The sequence below is a fragment of the Rousettus aegyptiacus genome, unplaced genomic scaffold (genome assembly GCF_014176215.1).
Source record: "Rousettus aegyptiacus isolate mRouAeg1 unplaced genomic scaffold, mRouAeg1.p scaffold_m13_p_14, whole genome shotgun sequence".
NCBI lineage: Eukaryota > Metazoa > Chordata > Mammalia > Chiroptera > Pteropodidae > Rousettus > Rousettus aegyptiacus.
Window position 1 is genome coordinate 47037224 of NW_023416289.1, and position 13268 is coordinate 47050491.

A 13268-nucleotide genomic window follows, 5' to 3' on the forward strand; every position below is an offset into this window, starting at 1 on the left:
GCCTTCAAGGGTCAGAGAGTCTGTGGGACAGTGATGGAGCACTCGAGAAGGATTTGCAAAGAGAGACCCTCGCCCCATTCGGCAGGGACCCCACAGGCTGGACCTCAGCATGGTAGCAGATGTGCACCCCATATAGCTCAGGAAGCTTCGCCCTTAACCCCTCACAGGCTCGGTCCCTCTTTCAAAGTCTGGCAAGGGCTCCGGGGATGTGAGGACATAACCTTTAACCCCGGTGGTCTCATGTAAAGAGACTTGAACGTTTTTCTACGTTCCACAACGATGTTAAACATTTTGAACGTTCTCAGTAGCAAGTTGTGGGATTGAAAGAAAGAGTCTGAAAGGATATAAGAAAAAGAAATTTCATTCAACTCTGCTGGAGGAAATACTGAATTCTCTGTCAATTCTCTATATTATATAAACATAATATTATTATAGCCATACATAATATTTCCTATGTAATATTAATATGTATAGTCTGAAAATTATTTTCCTAGAATGAGGCAATCAAAGAGTATCACCCAAAAACGTGGGGAACCTCTGTGATGCAGGTGTGCCAGAGAGGTACACTCTACTACTCATAAAAATAGTCTTTAATTTTTCTGAATTGTTTTCTATTTTGGTTTTGAGCATTTTAACTTCTGTGACTTGATGTGATGTGTTTTATCATTTCATCAAATTTCATACGTGTGTCACATTTCTTTTTTTTCCCCAAGAGAGTCATCTCAACATTCTTATAAATGTCAGGCTCCACAAAACCTGGTTCTGCCCCTGCCCTGGGGTCCAGGTGAATAAAAGGTAACCAGGTTCACAACCCCCTAACCCTGACTCTCTTTATATATTGCAAAGAAGATTATCCTGAGCAAGCAAAGGACTAAAGAAAGTAGGATCCACACAGTTCAATCGCCTAGTGGTCTATCAAAATATAAGCTATCAATCATGGGAATGTACTGTACAGCCATACTGACTGTCATTAATAACACTAGTTAATAGTACCATTAACTGAAATAATATAGTTAATAATACTGTATTGCAAATTTGAAAAATGCTACGAGAGAAAATTGCTAAGAGAGAACATGATTAAAAGTTCTCGTACCAGAGGTTCCTGAGACGTCATCCCCATTGCATTAGTTTAGCGGAGCGGCTCACAGAACTCAGAGAAAATGTGACTAAGTAGGCCACTGGTTTAATTTAAAAAGATATAACTCAGGAACACCCAGATGAAAGACACATTAGGGCCAGGAGTGGGGCAGGGCATGGGGCTTCCATGCCTTCTCCAGCGTCTCCACTCTCCTAGTACCTCCACGTGTCCACCAACCCAGAAGCCCTCTGAACCCTGCCCTTTTGGATTTTTGTAGGCTTCTTACATAATCAGGATTCAATTAATCAACAGACATCGGTGATCGAGTCTACCCCAGACCCTCCCCCGACTCCTGGTTTCATCTGGCCTTCCTCCCAGCTGACACAAGAGCAGCTCTCAAGCTGGAGGCTCAAGGTGTTCCCCAATACGACCACGTTCCCATAAGCCCACACCCATCCTGTCTGCTAGGAGTGATGAATGGTTGGAGTGTGTGACAGGAGAGGAAGTTGTAACCGGAAGCGACAAGGTATAGGCAGAAGGGCAGAACATAAATTTCCCCATAACCTGTACCAACAAGATGGGCCCAACGGCAGAGGAGGTGGGCTGGCTCATCCCGGGGGCACACTGCCCATCGTAATAAAAGCAAAATAACACAGACCAAGGAATTGAGAAAAGAGACCATTTTCATATTCAAGGGCTACTGAGTTCATCTCAGAGAGGTGTGTGTGTGTGTGTGTGTTTCCCCAAACTGCTGATATTGTTTTGTTGTTGTGGGAGTGAAATTTACAAGCCATAAAATTACTAATGATCATTTTGGATGTGTAAACTTTTGGAGTCTTTTATCATGATACTTCCTTCATCATATTCTTTACAACAAGCACGACTTTACCGTACCTGCCTCGCCTTGTAGATGTCTGATTTGGGAAGTTCCTGGAAGGAGGAATTAAAGTAGTGATGCACCAAACAATGCCACAGGCCAAAGGCTGCCTCTTTAATTCGACTTCTCAGTCAAGTTTTACTCACCCAAAGCCTGGATGGAAACAAAAGCCACGACCACCCTCTGCTGGTCAATGAGCAATCTAAGGAGAGGACTGAATTCACTGTTCATGGTCATCACAGCTTGGGCCCAGAACCATGAACTCAATCGCGACCTGCCTCAGAATCCCAGGGGTGGGAGAATGTGTAAAGCTTGAGGTCATGTAGGCCCCTGTGCCCTTTTCCTGGAGGAGAAGGGGCAGCAGGCAACTCCAGATCGACTCTCTGCGTGACACCACACCCTCATCACTTTTCCGCAGTCCACCCGATAACAAGAAATTTTGTCAAAAGACAATAAAAAAATTTAAAGTAGCCAAATACTTTTTAAAACACAAATAGTCCGCTTCCACGGAATGACAATAACAACGGAGGTGATATCACACAAGAAACTCTAAGTCAGAAGACAATGGAGTGGGATCTTTAAAGGGATTTTAAAAACCCATCATCACCCAGAATTCCACACCCGGACAAAATACGGTTAAAAATTAAATTGAAATAATATTTCAGGATAAAATAAGCAAGGAGACTTGAATTCTGGTAGACTTATACAAACACCAAAGCAAGTTCTTCAGGCTGGAAGAAACGGTGGCTTTTTTCAACGTATTTAATAATGGCAAAATATATATAACATACCATTTACTGTCTTTACCATTGTCAGGTATATGACTCAATAGTTTTAAGAATAGTCCCATTGTTGTGTGACAGCCCCGGAATGTTCTCTTCTTGTCAAATTGAAACTCTACCTATTAAACAGCCTCTTCTTATCCACTCTCTCCCCAGGAACCCTCCATTCTACTTTCAATTTCTATGAATTGACTACCTTGGATACTTTGTGTAAGTGGAATCCGTTTTTGTACTTTGTGACCAGCTTATTTCATGTAGTCCTCAAGGCTGAATCAGGACTTCCTTTCTTTTGTTGACTGAATAATATTCCATTGCATGTGCTATAGACTGAACTTTGGGGGATCAGGGGTAGAATGCTATAGACCGAATATTTGTCACCTCAAATAAATATGTTGAAATATTAACCCCCGAGGGGATGGTATCAGCAGATGAGGCACCAAAAGTCCTGAAAGCTTCCTCTCCCTTTCCACCATGAGAAAATACAATGGGAAGGATGCCATCTGCCACCTGAAACCAATCGTGAACCTGACCAGGCTGGCACCCTGACCTTGGACTTCCAGCCTCCAAAACTGTGAGCAATACATTTCGGCTACTTAGAAGCCACTCAGTCTATGATATTTTATTCAAACATCCTGAATATGACTAAGACATAGCACACTTTGTTTATCCATTTATCAATTGATGGCCACTTTGGTTGCTTCTACCTCTTGACCGTTGGGAATAATGCTGCTATAAATAAGGATGTGTGAACCTCTCTCAGGATCCTACTTTCAGTTCTTTTGGATATGTACCCAGAAGTGAGATTGTTAGGTCATGTAGTAGTTTCATTTTTAATATTTTGAGGAATTGCCAGATTGTTTTCTATAGCAGATGCACCATTTTACAGTCCCACAAAACATGCACATTGGTTCCATTTTTTCCACATCCTCACCAGCACTTCTTATTTTCTGTTGTTTTGCTTTTTATTGTAACCACCCTAAAGCGTGTGAGGTGATATCTCACTATGGTTATGATTTGCATTTCTAGAAGGATTACTGATGTTGAGTTTCATTTTTATATGTCCGTTGGCCATTGGTATATCATCTTTAGAAAAATATTGATTTAAGTCCTTTGACCATTGTTGAATTTGTGTTATCTGGGTTTTTATGTTCATTAGTAGTTCTTTATATATTCTGGATATTAACACCTTATTGGATACATTTTTTTCTACCGTTCTGTAGGTTTCCTTGGCAATCTCTTGATTCTGTCCTTATATGCACAGAAACTTTTGAGTTTCATGTAGTCCCATCTGTCTATTTTGCTTTTGTTGTCAGTGCTTTTGGTGCAACAATCCAGAAAATTATTGCCAAATCCTATTTAATAAGGCTTCCCACACCGTGTTCTTAAAAGGTTTTTATACTTTTTGGTCTTTATGTTTAGGTGTTTAATACATTTTCAGGTGTTTCGTATAGAGGAAAATGAATTTGTGATGGAATACTAGAATGGAATAAAAGGATCGCAACTATGAGGGTAATTTTTCAAAACATTTATTGTTTAAATGCTGTATGTTTTCATATGTGAAATATAAAATACATGAACTCAAAAGAAACAGAGCAAAGAGTAGAATGGTGGTTACCAGGGCTGAGGGTGGGGACGCGGGGAGATGGTGGTCAAGAGTTCATTCTTCCTGTTGTGAGAGAAATAAGTTCTGGGGATCCGGTCTAACGTACAGCATGGTGACGTTATTTAACAGTATTGCATTATATACTTTATGCTGTTAAGAGAGTAGCTCTCTAATGTTATAACCATAAAGTGATAATTATGCAAGAGTATGGAAGTGTTAACTAACCTGAATGTGGTAATCGTTTCACAATATATATGTATAACAAGTCATCACATCGTATACCTTCAGTTTACATGTGTTATATGTCAATATCTCCATAAATCTGGAGAAAATTCAATTATAAGGTTCTGTAAAGTTTATCACATTAACGGATATAAGATTTATGACAATAATAATACTAATGGTGAGAAGAAGGTATATGTACCTGAAGTATGAAATTTTTTCCATTATTCAAGAATAGATAAAAATACCAATGGAAGAACAATTGCAATATATCAAGGATGTATATTTTAATAACTAGGCAACTACAAAAAGTAATAAAAATTGCACAAACAAAACTGAATAGAGAAAATGGATTAATAGAAGACATGAGATTAATCCAAAAGGAGACAAAAAAGTTTTAAGTAAAAAAAAAAAAAAAGAAAGAAAAAGAAACAGGACCGATTGACTACAACTAGAAATAGAACTGACTTACATCCAATTATATCACTAATTAGATTATCCGTAATAAGACAAAACAATCCAAATAGAAGATAGATTGCCAGACTCCATTTTCAAAAAGCCATTTGACAGACATTTTTTAACCATAAGAACACAAAGTGATTGAAAACCAAATAATGGAAAAGGAAATGACATGCAGACGGTAATAAAATACTTACAGTGATATCCATGAGAAGTATTTCTAAAGAGAAAGTTTAGTACAGCAAGAATATATAACAATTCTAAATTTATACACACCTAATAACAGTTACAGAATATACAAAATACAAGTTGATGGACCTGCCTCGGATATTAGGTATAACAGATGAAATATAAAATAAAATCAGTTAAGGATGGAAAAGATTTGAACACAATAAGGCAACTGGACCTAACTCAAAGATAGAAAACACTACACCCCAAACATTTTTCCTCACAATAGTAGATGGCAGGGATAATAAAGGTAAAGCAGAAAGCAATAAAATTGAAAACAGAAAAGCAGTTTTAAAACAATGAATGCATATACTTGTACTTTAAAAATATCAATCAAGGAGATAAATGCCTAATGAGATTTACAAGATCAGGATGAGAAGATGCAAATGAGCAACATGGCGAGGAAAGATGTGACATGACAACCTACACAATATGTAGTGCAAGGGCAATCAGGGCACTTCAATGGGCGGAAATGTAACAACTTAGATAAATGAAGCGATTTCAGGAAAACCACCAACTATAGTCTGTTTCTTCTAAAGATAAATATAAACTTACCATAGGGCCCCGTCATCCCATTCCTAGGAAGATTCGTACATGAGTGTCTGTAGCGTCATTATTCACAGCCATTAGAAAATGAAAACAACCCAAACGTCCTTCATGGGTAAGTGGATAAAGAAACATGGTGCTTCAGTACAACGGAACACCACTTGGCAATAAAAAGCAATGAACTATGATCTATCTCAAAGGTTGTGCTGAATGAAAGAAGTCGGTCTCAAAAAGTTACTCAGCACATGACTCCATTTATATGACAAAGAGACATAACTATGGTTACACAGGACAGATGGGTGGTTGCCGGGGTTAAGGCTGGTTGGTTGGTATAACCAAGGCATAGAACAAGGGAATATTTGGAACAATGGAATTTTGGTGGTGTTGATTAAACAAATCTATAAATTTTTAAATATTTTTCCAGCTTTATCAAAATATAATTGACATACAACATTGTGTAAACTTCAGAGGCATGTGTTGATTTGATACACTTACATGCTGCAAAAATGGTTGCTACCAACGCTAACACCTCCATCTTGTCACGTAATTAACGTTCCATTCTTTGTGCTGAGAACATTTAAGATCTACTCTCTTAGCAACTATCAAGTATATAACACTGTATTACCTATATATTATTAAAATTCACCCAACTGCACAACAGAAAAATACATGGAAGTATATGATCATTTAAAAACAAAATGAACTGGTGGAATATTTCAAAAAGATCTTTAAGATACTGGGATACACAAAGATTTCATAATTGGGACAGAAAGAGCACACCCATCAATTATCTGACCCTGTGTCTCTGGTGCTCCTGGTCCTCCCTATCAAGGTGCAGATGTGGGTGCATTTCCCCTCACCCAGCATGGCAGGCTGACTCGGTCTTGAGTCATCACCACCTGAGCTGCCTACCCACTGCTCATCCTTCCAACCTCACCTCAGCCCCCTTCTTTCCGCAGGTGAGCCCTGACCACCAGAGCTAGGTGCATAGTCTGTGTGCTGAGCTTGGTGGTGGGAGCAGCGTGGATACGTACAGAAACATTCATCTAGTCACTTTGCATGTATTACTCAATTTACGTTAGACATCAAAAAACAATAAACAAAAATGCTTAATTGAAAAAGATTCAACAAAAAAGGATAGAAGATTCAGATTTAATTTGACTCTAGAAACTCTCGTAGACACTAAATAGTAAAATCAATTTATTTCTTCTATTAATTGGTGAAATGTTTATTTATTTATAAGCAAATGTTGGGATATTTTTGTAAAAATCCATATGAGGTAGGTGCCTTTAACCCAGGAAAGAAGACCCGTGCTCATGACTCTAATGTGTATCGATGTCTACACTGATAGGGAAATTTGTGAGACCGGACAGTCAGATGTTAACCAGGTGACTACTGGGGAACAGGAGGATAAGGCCTCAAGTTCATTCTCTCCCTGGGCGTAGGGATGGAGAGAGAGGAGCAAGGTGGTGGTGAGGGAGGTGGGGGAGGGCCAAAACAGAGACAAATGGTAACTCGAATGGGAGAGGCATGGGCAGAAACAAGGGACAGTCAGTGAAGGTACACACTTTTACTTGTGTTTTATTTTCTATATCTTATGATGTTTTGACATTTTACAAATCTTGCTGTCCAGGGAGAGACAGCCCCACTTCCCAGGATCTAGCCAAATCTTAGCAGCAGCAAAGGGCTCAGCCAGTAACAGCCTTTCGGGTACAAAACCACCCATCCTGAGCCCATATTCTCTGGCCCTCCCCTTTACCTAACTCTCACACACCAAATAGCCTTAAATCACCTGAGACCAGGAACCAGGCAACTAGAGATCACCCACATTGGCCAGAGTTATTCCAACCAGCTGATCCTCAATGTTTGCCCCACCCTACCTTGTATTTCCCATAGAAAGCCTGATAGAGCCTCGTATTGAGCCTTCCTCTCACCTGATTCTGCCTCATGACCAAACTAGGCACTTCCCCATGGCGCTGCCTGGCCTGGCGGGACCTCACCTCTCAGGAAATGTAAGTCATAAAAGTCTTTTTTCAATAACATTGACTCTCGAGTCATTACTCTGTCTTCTCCACAAATTACAATCCCATGGGTACAACTGACACAGGGTGTGAGTCAAGAGCTCCCGGGGAGAAGCTGATATCGATGTCCCATGTCTCATCCTCTAGAAGGAGGGAGGCTCAGTCAGGATCTCGAACTTACTCGCTGGGCGTCTCCACACCTGCAGAACCAGCACAGCCTCAGCTCAGACAGTCTGCTGGCCGCTGTAACTGTAACTCCAGGTAGGCCGGGACTGCTCAGCCATACCTGGAACCCAGGAGCCAAGACCAGACTTCCGTGGAGAGGGAGGACCTGCTCACCTGGTATAGTAGATCCAGGTGAGGCCATAGGTGAGGAGGAAGCCAGCCCCCATGAGGGCCCCTCTGATCACGGTGAGAACCAGGGGCCAGGAGCCCTGCTGCTCCTCAGGCACGCATCTACAGGAAGTAGGGCTTCCTGGGGAAGAGGAGAGGTGGGCGAAGTCATGTCCCCAGGTCCCAGTCCCTCCCGTGGCCCCAACACCTGACCAGGGTGCCCTCCCCAGGCACCTGTCCTGCAACTCACTCTGCACAGAGAGGCTCAGGGAAATGTTTTGGGAGCCCAGTGAGTGCTGAGCCCAGCAGGTGAACTCTCCTCCATCTGCAACTCCTACATGGGGCAGCTCCAGGACCCCTGGTGCCGAGGGCTGGGAGGGGCTCAGGGCTTTTCCATCCTGGGACCAGCTCAGTGTGGCAGGAGAGTTGCTGTCAGCCTCGCACACCAGGCACAGGAACTGGCCCTCCTGGACAAGTAGTGACGAGCGGCTGCTCAGGGTCTTCAGGACTGGGTGGGAGGTACACGGCAGGTGAGTAAAGGGCAGTGACCCTGGTGGTCAGGTCAGGCTACCAGAAGGAAGGGGGCTGAGCTGAGGTGGGACGGTTGAGACGTCAGCAGGCAGCTCAGGCAATGTTCCAGGAACTGAGGCAGCGTGCCAGGTGAGGGGAAGTGCACCCGCATCTGCAAACTCATGGGGAAACCAAGAGCATCGAAGATCGATAGTGGTGGAAGGAAGGTAGGGCAAAAATTTAGGGGCCTTGGATACCAGGTGAGGTATCCAAGTGAGGGCATGGAGGGTTGCTCAGGGAATTATTGGAGTGGCTGTGACTAGGGGAGACACAGAGTCAGCACTGAGTCTAGAAAATCCTGCTGGGACCAAATGAGGCTGGATGGGAGGGATCGGGCAGGAGGCAGACAGGCCGCGCGGGAGACTGAGGTTATGGACCAGTCTTGGGGCAAGACTGGAGCTGGCCCAGGAGCCAAAGGGGAATGGAAACATGGACTTCCTGACACTTGCTGACTCATGTGGTGCAGCAGGGGAGAAAGGAAGCCACCTAGACTGACGTCCAGACCGTATTTGGCCCTAGTGGAGGGAGGGGCCTGTGCAGTTGAGAGACACTGGCGAGAGGCAGCCACATGTGCAAGTCTGTGGGAGGCATCGGGATGAGGTCAGCACAGGGACTGGATCTTTGGCAAAGACACGGAAGGGGTGAGCACACCCATGAAAGTGCGGAGGTTGAAATGGGGTCCGGTGGAGCTATGGGAGTGGGAACGCCGAAGGCTCCTGGAGGAGATGATCAGGTCAAGATGAAGGAGGGCGCCTATCAGGAGGGGAGGGCAGACAGGAATTCCAGAAAAGGAAGCAGACCCTGCAGCTGTCAACATCGCAGACACAGAAAGTGGATGGTAGCTGGTAGGGGCTGGGTCTGGAGGCAGGGAAGGGGGCGTTGCTGTATCATGGCCTCAGAGTTTCAGTTCTGCAAGATGGAAAGAATCCTGCCCATGGTGGCACAGCTCTGCAAACATGTGAACACTGCCGAGCTGTCCCCTTAAAACTGGCGAAGCCACTGAATTCTATGTATGCGTGACTTCCCGCCAGGAAAAATAAACTGGAAAACTAGAGGAAAGGACAAGCGGCAGCCAGGGGCAATACTAGGTCTGTCAACGTGGGTCCCTGATGAGAGGGTGCTGTCGGGTGAGCGGGGAGGGTCTCCTCAATCCCGGAGCTTACAGACACCCCGTTACCCTCACAGCCCCAGAGAACAGGACACCTTTCCCACCTGTGCAGTTTCCCTGGGAGAAGCGGATGGTCAACGCTGGGGCATCTGGGAAAGAAAGACGTGGTGAGGACGGGAACTGTGTCCCTTGGCCTCAGGAGCCACCTAAGTGGAGGGGATGGGACTTGCTTCCCCAGTTTCCTCCAGGAAATGGGTTCCTGGTGTGGAGCCCTACTCTGGCCCCCAGTGACCAGCCATCCCTCCGAACTCACAGGAGACATTGAGCCTGATGGTCCTCTCTGTGATCACCCGATTTCCTTGGCGTTTCACCTGACAGGTGAGGTTGGTGCCGTGATCCCCGGGCCTCGGTGTGAAAGTGAGCACTGAGGAAGAGCGGAGGCTCTGGGGCTTCCGAGAGTCCAGAGCAGCTCCCACCCAGGAGAAGCCGAGACTCTCCCCTCCACAGTACCCTGGCAGGCTGCAGGTCAGGCGCGCGGGACGGCCGGATTCCAGGCCCTCCAGTCCATGGATGTCCGGCTTTTCTGTCAGTTCTGAGGAGCAGACAGGGAGGTGCCTGGGCCCCAGGGTGTGGGGACCTAGAGCGTGACCCTGAGAAGGACACATGACTCAGGGCCTAAGCTCACCCTAGGTCCTGCGTCTCTTCCCACCATTCCAGCACCAAGGCCTTGACAGTGGTAGTTCTAGTGTCCCGTCCCTGTTCTGACACGGGGTCCCTCATCCCTGATGCTCCCTTGGGCCCCTGTCGTACCTGTCACCTGCAAATTCAGTGTGTCATCTATGTAATTATAGTTCTCAAAATATCCTTTCTCCACTCGGATTAAGTATTTTCCTGTGTCACTCCGCCTGGCGTCCCTGAGACTCAGAGAACAGTTGTTGGTCATGGGGTCCCCGAGGAGGCGGAATCGGTCCACAAACTCCGAAGACACTTCTCCGTTTGGGTGGTTTGTTGCCACAAGATTGGGGCTGATTGCGTAGGACCCAGTCCTATACCAGTAAACGTAGAGTTCGGCACGGGGATACAACACATTCCAGGGAAGGGAGAAAGAGCAGTTCACGAGGACACACAGACCCTCCTGCACTGTCACTGATTTCTGGACTCGGAGCTCGAACCCGGAATTGTCCTGAAGGGACACTGTGGGGACACAGAGGTACAGCTGCAGCTCCGGCCCCTATCCTGCCTGTGCCCGTGCCTCCCACTCGCCCCACTCACCTCCCCACCGCAGGGGCAGCAACAGCAGGGGCACCATGTCTGTGTCTGACAGGGAGAGCCTGGGTCCAGGTCCCTGTGTCAAGGAAGGAAACGTGCAGAGTGTGTGCTGGGGCCAAGGACTCCCCGACAGGAAGGAAAGGCTGAGATAGCTGTGGCCACGACTGGAAGCGGAACTTGGGCTCCACAAGCCGAGGGGTAGGGTGTGGGGGCGTGGTGTCAGGGGACTGAGAGATCACACTGTCCCATCCTCTCCCCGCTCACTGCCAGACAAGTGGATATACTGAGGCCCCCGGGGGTCAGGGAGCTTGTCCAGATGAGAATCTGGAAGTGAGCGCCTTCCACATGGTAAGTCTGGAAAGGGGGTCGGTCACCCAGGAGCCCAGCTTGGTCAGAAGAGAGAAACAGGGCTGGTCCTGGTAACTGGGAAACACACCCACCGCTGAAACCACTGTATGTTCTGAAAACGAATCATTTTAAACTTCCTTAAGACTGAGGGAATTTAGGCCCAAATCCAATAGATGGTGGAATGCAGGAGGGAGCTAGTGGTTCTGGGAACATGACAGTTGGCCTTCAAGGGTCAGAGAGTCTGTGGGACAGTGATGGAGCACTCGAGAAGGATTTGCAAAGAGAGACCCTCGCCCCATTCGGCAGGGACCCCACAGGCTGGACCTCAGCATGGTAGCAGATGTGCACCCCATATAGCTCAGGAAGCTTTGCTCTGAGCCCCTCACAGGCTCTGTCCCTTTTTCAAAGCCTGGCAAGGGCTCTGGGGATGTGAGGACATAACCTGTAACCCCAGTGCTCTCGTGTGAAAGGACTTGAACGTTTTCCCACACTCCACAATGATATTGAACATTTTGGACGTTCTCAGTAGCAAGTTGTGGGACTGAAAGAAAGTTTCTGAAAGGATACGAGAAAAAGAAATTTCAATAAACTGTGCTGGAGGAAATATTGAATACTTTGTCAATTCTCTATATTATATAATTGTAATATTATTATAGCCATACATAATATTTACCATGTAATATTAATATTTATCATTATGACAATTATTCTCATAGAAAAAGGCAATCGAAGAGTATCACCCAAAAACATGGGGAAAGTGTGTTTTGCAGGTGTGCCAGACAGGTACGCTGTACTACTAATAAAAATAGTCTGTAATTGTTTTGCATTGTTTTCTGTTTTGGTTTTGAGCATTTCAACTTTTGTGACTTGATGTGATGTGTTTATCATTTCATAAAATTTCATACATGTGCCACATTTTGTTTTTTTCCCCGAGGGAGTCATCTCAACATTTGTATAAATGTCAGGCTCCACAAAACCTGGGTCTGCCCCTGCCCAGGAGTCCAGGCGAATGACAGGTAACCAAATCCACGCCGCACCCCACCACACACACACAACTCTCTTCATACATTGCGAAGAAGATTGTCTTGGGCAAATGAAGGACTAAAAGTAGTGTCCGCACAGTTTAATCGCTTAGTGGTCTAGCAAAACTCAAGCTGAGATTATCAAGAAGAGAAAAATAAGAAGTGATGAAGAAAGAGGATGTGAAGAAAGGGGAAGCCTCTGGCCCTCTTGCTGAAAGTGTAAATTGGTTGAGCCACGATGTACTCAATATGGCGGTTCCTAATAATAGAGCTACCATATGATCCAGCAATTCCACTTCTGGGTATCGACGTGCAGGAAATGAAAACACCAACTGGAAACATAGCTGCACCCCTATGTTCATTGCAGCATTATTTACAACAGCCAAGGTTTGGGAATAACTCTAAGTGTCCAACGATGAATGAAGGGATCAAGAAAATCTGGTACATATACCATGGAATATGATTCGGCCATAAATAAGAAGGATGGACCATGGAGGCAACAACATGGATGGACCACGAAGACATTATGGAAGACAAGTGAAATAAGTTAGAGAAAGCCGAATACCATGTGATCTCACTTACATGTGGAAATGTTTGAAAAATTAAACTCATAGATATAGAGAACAGACTGGGGGTTGCCAGAGGTACGGGGTGGGAGTGAGTGATACATACAAACTTCCAGTAATAAAATAACTCAATCATGGGGATGTATGTACAGCATGGTGGCTGTAATCAACAACACTAGTTAATAGTACTATTAACTAAAATAAATAGTTAATAATACTGTATTGCATATTTGAAA

General features: G+C 44.9%; 1 protein-coding gene across 2 annotated transcripts; it reads right to left on the reverse strand.

Moving 5' to 3' along the window:
* Positions 1–4032: 4032 nt before the first annotated feature.
* LOC107500372 (sialic acid-binding Ig-like lectin 14) lies at positions 4033–11186 on the reverse strand. Of its 2 annotated transcripts, XM_036232639.1 has the most exons (7): positions 11100–11186; positions 10638–11021; positions 10141–10419; positions 9932–9976; positions 8400–8657; positions 8156–8291; positions 4033–8016 (listed from the first exon to the last, which is right to left on the reverse strand). In XM_036232639.1, the coding sequence occupies exons 1-7, from the start codon at positions 11134–11136 to the stop codon at positions 7980–7982; spliced, it is 1176 nt and encodes a 391-aa protein (XP_036088532.1). In that variant the 5' UTR covers positions 11137–11186; the 3' UTR covers positions 4033–7979. The 2 variants fall into 2 exon arrangements, with proteins under 2 accessions (XP_036088532.1, XP_036088533.1); XM_036232640.1 differs by lacking the exon at positions 4033–8016 and having other exon boundaries at positions 8152–8291.
* Positions 11187–13268: the final 2082 nt, after the last annotated feature.

What these genes read in the sequence shown, in the direction of transcription:
- LOC107500372 (XM_036232639.1), bottom strand. Translation starts at nt 11,136, where the DNA reads ATGGTGCCCCTGCTGTTGCTGCCCCTGCGGTGGGGAG. An exon ending in CTCCCAGGGAAACTGCACAG is followed by an intron (nt 8,658 to 9,931) that starts GTGGGAAAGGTG and finishes CCTCCCACCCAG; the next exon opens with TCCTGAAGACCCTGAGCAGC. An exon ending in ACCTGGATCTACTATACCAG is followed by an intron (nt 8,017 to 8,155) that starts GTGAGCAGGTCC and finishes CTGGTTCTGCAG; the next exon opens with GTGTGGAGACGCCCAGCGAG.